The 6,165-nt window shown below is 47.2% G+C and overlaps 1 protein-coding gene across 1 annotated transcript; it reads right to left on the bottom strand.

Annotated features, from left to right (window-relative positions):
* Positions 1–648: 648 nt before the first annotated feature.
* On the bottom strand, positions 649–5,768 carry LOC124679467 (ferric reduction oxidase 7, chloroplastic-like). The gene is made up of 10 exons (XM_047215217.1): positions 5,505–5,768; positions 5,260–5,350; positions 4,408–4,605; positions 3,626–3,860; positions 3,097–3,424; positions 2,732–3,008; positions 2,368–2,623; positions 1,725–2,175; positions 1,275–1,639; positions 649–736 (listed from the first exon to the last, which is right to left on the bottom strand). Exons 1-9 carry the CDS (start codon positions 5,734–5,736, stop codon positions 1,458–1,460), a joined length of 2,250 nt encoding a protein of 749 aa, XP_047071173.1. The 5' UTR covers positions 5,737–5,768; the 3' UTR covers positions 649–736; positions 1,275–1,457.
* Positions 5,769–6,165: the final 397 nt, after the last annotated feature.

The raw sequence follows: 6,165 nt of genomic DNA on the forward strand, positions 1-6,165 counted from the left end.
TCGGAAGTATCTTGAATTTGATCTCCGATGGCTTCATACTTATGTCAAAATCATCCAGAACCACCGCAAGTTTTGATACTGTCCATGGTGCTCCATCCCAGATGCGCTTTCGATCCTTATCAAAATCCATACTAGCTAAGAAAATATTATCACCCTTAGTAGTGAAAGTCAGACCTCTAGGGTTACCCCATTGTGGGCGCAAAGCACTATCAATCGTCTGGCAGAGAGAACCTTGCCCATCACTGCAAACTTCACTGGAGTCTCACCTTCCTCATGTTCATCTTCCATCACCAGGATTCTCTTTTCCTTGGCCGTGAGGCCAAGCTTGGAAAGTTTTGACGTGACCCCATGGATCACCTTTTCCCCACCTTCATATGTCCACATACTTGCACCAGACTCCAGCAGCAAATCCTCCATGGCAGATCCCGCGAGATGTGATCCAAAGCGTGGTGTAGATGGCTCCGATCGCCGTGCACAACCCAGGTCGCTGCCAAGTTGCCACACGCGCCGCCAGAGCCCCTAAACCCTAGAAAAACGGTTCGGGCTTTACTACTGAAGAACAGATACATTGTCCAAGCAAACTGTCTAGAGTAGAATATTGGAGAAGGATCACAGAGCAAGGCCCCTGGATCTTTCGAGTCAAAAGTGTGTGCCCGCATAGATGAAAATTATATTCACGGGATCATCAATTTGCCTTCCTACTTACATATATTCGGGCGCATACAAGCATATATACCTCTGTTTAAAATAGCCAGGCTATAGCCCGGCTATAGCCTTTCGCGAGGCCTGCGGCTATAGCTAGAGGCTTTAGAGGCTATAACAGAAATAGCCGCTAATAGCCCGGCTAAGGCTATTTAGCCTTAATTTAGCCTCATAGCCGCTAACTTCCCGCTCAATGGGCCCAAAATTTTGGACCAAAATTTTCAGTCGGCCGGCCCATTTGCTTGGCGAAATAGCTACCAAGCTCTAGTTATGTAATTATGAACATAACTATGTCCTAAACTACGTAATAATGTTGTAATATTTGGACAAAACTATGTATTTAACTATGTGTGAACTATTATATGTATCTCCTATGTGAAGATGTTATTATGTTATTAATTTGTGAATTATTGATATATATATATATGACTATATGATGCCCAATTTTTTTCATTATTTAGAAAATCCGCTATATGGCAATAGCCCACTATAGCCCGGCTATAGCCTTTCTTAGCTTCAAAAAAAATCGCGGCTATCGGCTATAGCCGGCTATTTTAACCAGAGATATATACAGAGTTACAGACATGACCCATAATTACGCCATGAGTTCGCGACATGGCTGACGGTACAGGTCTAGCTCATCCGTACATTCGGCTATAAGCGGTAGCATAATTACAATTGTGTAGAGAACTGGTGAGCACTATCAGTATGTACTACGTACTCACCAGTACCTAGTTAGGTTCGGCTAGAGCGCCTTATAGATCGAAGCTGTGGCTGTTGAAATGGAACACAGCGCCGTTCTTTCCGCCGCCGCGCCGAAGGTTCTGCGACCTGCACTCCCTGGCCACGCTGGTCTGCAGCCCCGGCGGCCCGCACACCAGCACGCCCACGTCCGATGCCGCGCCCCCAGCCCGCTCCGCGAACGCCATGAATTCGGCTGCGACGATGATCCAACACAGACAGAACCCCATCAAGAAACAGATGCAGAAGATAGTTTCAGGCTAACTGGCTGAGAACGTTACCTTGGAACTTCGGCCGGCACCCATACCGCGTTGTCCGCAGGGTGACGACGCTGGCTGCCGAGGCGGCGTCTTCGCCAGCGGCTCCGTTCGTTGTCTGTTCGTCCTCGGCACCGTCCTTGGCATTGCTGGCGTTGGTGTCCCACCTGTCATCCTGCACCCTCCGCTTCTCAGCGAGGTGCCAGAGGAGGACGACGAGCCCTCCGGGGAGGGCGACGCCGGCGGCCATGCACAGCAGGAGCAGGAGGCCCAGGTGCCACCAGGCGTACACGTTGAAGCGCTTCACGTAGTACAGCTGCACCAGCGCGTACGCCAGGACGGCGCCCAGGGTGGACGCCGCAAAGTACATGGCTGCCCAGAAGTTGTCACCGGTGCCGACCAGCCCGGACATGGCCGCCCCGTTCTTGACGAATATGCCAGGGGCTTTCTGCTCACCCTCAACAATGCCATCTTCCTGTAAGGTCATATTGACATTGCCATCAGTGGAATCATTGAAGTGAGCCAACCAAAATCTTGTTGCCAACCTTTCTCAAAAAAAAAAACAAGATGAGACTTTCTTTTTCTCAAAAAAAAAAAATCTTGTTGCCAACCAGAGCATACAGTTACTGGATGTTTGGATGATCAACAGTGGGGTAGATGTTCTTACCAATGGAGGGTCTGATTCCTGTGTCACAAAGGCCTGGATGTCCAGATGCAACTTGTCAGAGACAGATAAGCTGATGTTCTGAGCATCGACGGCCGACAGGAGAGAAAGCTCTGTTGACTTCTTAACTGACCATAGGACCAGCACGTTCTTGGGCGCGCATGGCATACCTTGCTCGATCCTGTGGATTATGTCGCTCAAAATCGCCAAGAAGGGCGATATACCAATGCCTCCTGCCACCAGGATGAGATTTTCGTACCTGAAAAGGCAGACACATAACAAAAACAAATAAGCCTTGACTTGAACTTTTCCTATTGGTGTCAACACTTACTATGCACACCGTCAGGACAAACTGAACACAACTTACATCAGGTGGTAGGGTGATTCGTGCCCATACGGCCCTTCGATGGAGGCGGTAATGCGACCGGTATGTGACTGATCTGAGTCGCTTCTGGTCTTATTCTCCTCGACATCAGTGATGATGCTCTTCAGCTTGTCAGTCCATGTGCCAAGAACTTTTATGAGGATCGACATGTGGTACCTCCCATCCATGGGGCTGGAAGATACACTGAACGGGTGCCACTGCAAGAACGACAACTCCCGCACTTGAACAAAGATGAAGCTGAGGGCACTGTACCGGAGACCTGCACAAACCAACAGACAACTGTGCCCTGTAACAAACTGGCAACAGAAGACAAAACACTGATGAACATGAGGTGCTCGAATTTTTACTTGCTGGCTTTGAGAAGACTAGCTCCACAGTTCCACAGGGGCGGCAGGCGGCAGAAACAATGTCGACTTTGGCCCTTGATTGCCAGAACCGCAGGAAGCGGTCGAGCATGAAGAGGAAGACGGCGCCAGCCGCAAAGCTGAATACGAAGTCGCCGACATGGAGTGCCAGAAACACAATGAAGACCACGTAGAGCTGGTGGGTGTAGAAGAAGAGCTCGAAGAACCTCTTCCGTACCGGGTGAAGTGATGTCACCCACATCACCAAACCAGCCACCAAGCTGATCACACCGGCTAAGTTTGCCACTCCGATTTCCTTCCATTGGATTATCTATCAGGAAGTTCAAATACCATTAATAGTGTCGCTTGAGTTCCAAGATAAAGAACACCTGTAATTAACAGACTATTTTGCCCTTTTTCTGACATAAAACAGTTTGCAGTCAAACATTCCGTGTCTATTATTTTAAGCAGATAAGGAATTTGGCAATAGGAAATAATCACTCTGAATTAATCCAATTCATTTTGCACTTACTTCTTCAATTAGGCGTCCCTCGAGGAACCATGTGATAACATAGCACAGGCCGTGCAGTGTAAACAGAGCCATTGTTAGATGCCCCAACCAGACATGGTATCTAGTAGCATGCTCAAACGGAATGTCGATAAGCCGGAGAAGAACTGAACCCCTCGAGACAGGCAGGAAGAGGAAGGTCATGCAAAACATCCCAACTAACCCCAAACGGGCGCCCACTGTAGCCAGTATCAACTCACTACAAGGCAAATTTTACATAGTCTGAGAGCTGTGTTGAGATGGCAAATAATGTGCAGACTTTAGAGTCTGTTTCAGCAGTATCATCAGTCTCACCAGTAGCATGGCAACTGAACATTTTGGATCAGTTACAGGGCAACAAGGTATCATCACAATCTATATCTGTATCGAATTTGACATATAGAGATCATGAACTAAATTTACTGAACTAGACATGGCTATGTTTAATTTTAATATTGAGGCCAGCTAAGTGATAACTCTACAAATGACTATGTATTCATCCAGCATCCACATCAGTTTTTCCTGAACTTCATAAGTTCAGTTACATTCAACTTCAAAATATTTCAGTCTTAATCATGTCTTGATACTGAAAAATATAACATTCTCATTACTTTGGCCTTAATGATGACAATAATATGACAGCTCTAAATATGAATTTAACTATATTTAGTTCTAGTGCTCAGGTAAAAATATGAACAAAACTTCCTGACCAGTTGTAGCATGTCTACCATTTTTGACTGAAAGGTTTCCTTCAAAATACAACATACCTGCTAATAGTCGGCGGCAAGTGAGATTTTGAGACAAGGCTCACGCTCTCCACGACATAATAGGTCATCGAGAAGACAACATAAACGATGAACAGGACAATCCCGATAAATTCAACAGCGGAGACAACCCCGAACGGGCCATCCACCAGAACAGGAAAAGTCCAGAGACGGAAACTCAGTGACCTCAGCTTCTTCTTTCTGATACAAAGGAGGAGGCAATCAATTAGAGATGGGCCATGGGCAGCATGAAGCACAGCCACTCTTATGGAGGTTTAGAATTTCTATGGTGTGACCGTGTGAGTAAGGAAAAAACTACTTATATTATGTTGTGTCTTTTCAGATGCAGAAAGGTTTTCAAGACTGATATGGAGTTGCTTCTTCATAAGGCCAAGCGAAGTCCTATTCTGGACTCAAATTGTGGGTACAATCTTTTGCATAGTTTACACAGATAGCTAGTTTCTTTGGATGCTTATCTCTAGCGTCCTCTTGTAAATCTTTATGACTTTGTTGTTTGTTTGCCTTTTTATTAATAAAAAAATATGCAGTGGGAAAACCCACTGTGGAGCTTCAAAAAAAAAGGCTGTTGAGTTCATCGTGATGGTTTTCATGCCAAAATTGGTGCACCTATGTCTGCAGTAACACCTTAAAAATTGGACCGCAACTGCAAAGGTTTTGCTAAAATATCAAAAAGAATCCTTTGCTTGAAGAATAAAAAAATACTCTGAATTTTCAGTGTATGTCCGTCAGTTCAGAGAAAGCGAAAGGACTCGTCTGAATGAACCCTAAATAAATGGACTGGAACAACCAAATTCCCCCCAAAATCTTGGAATTCACATAACCCGAAATACTTACTCGACGTGATCACGAGGGAAGGCGAAGATGTACACATAGGCCAGAGCTGCCAGGATCAGAATCGGCGCGCTGAAGGCAACAAAAACGGTCCCTGCAAGAACCAAGAAAGGGAAAGGGGGAAAGCAACTATTAATCAATAACCCAATTGTGAAATTCTTCTCCAGAGTGATCAATTCCTGCACCTACTTTCCCTTGATTTCCACGGAAGAACTAGAACAGGGCAGAAATTCTCCCGGGCTACGTACCGGTGATGCCGAATATGGAGTTCTTGCTGACGGCCGCCCACTCCCTGAACGCCGCCTGCACGGGCTTGGTGGGGTAGAGGAAGATCCCCCCGGCCCAGGTGAGGAACACCGCCCACATGAGGAACTTGAGCACGGACCTGGCCAGGGACGGCAGCAGAGCGGGAGAGCCCTTGGCCGCGGCGGCATTGCCGGCGCCGCCGTTCTGGAGGAGCGGCTCCCGTTCCTGGGTCATGACGCCGGCAAGAGGGTGAAGTAGTAACCCCGCGTGAGAAGTCTGGCTGCGGGTCTTTCTGTGCCAGGACTTGCTGATTTATAGTCCGGTCCAGAAATAGAGGTACGAGGCTCCGAGGTGGTCATTGTCGCCGGTAATGGCGACGTACTGCAATTGTTGGGAAGGGAGGGCGCACAGGCGACGCGAGTGCCATAGATAAAGTTGCATTTCTTCAGACAACTGTCGATAATATTTACTGGTCGCTGGTCGTTGATAATGGCGACGGCGATGGATCGGGGCGGGGAGGGTAAAACGAAGGCGTCATTCCCACTGTTGTAGTGAGCCACACAACCAACGTGTGTTTGGGAAGAGCCGTGCAATCAGAATGGATCTCATAGTGAAATTCGAGTATTCGTAAGATTATCGTCACAGGTGCACGTTCCAGATCCA

This window comes from Lolium rigidum, chromosome 7 (assembly GCF_022539505.1).
Source record: "Lolium rigidum isolate FL_2022 chromosome 7, APGP_CSIRO_Lrig_0.1, whole genome shotgun sequence".
Taxonomy (NCBI): domain Eukaryota; kingdom Viridiplantae; phylum Streptophyta; class Magnoliopsida; order Poales; family Poaceae; genus Lolium; species Lolium rigidum.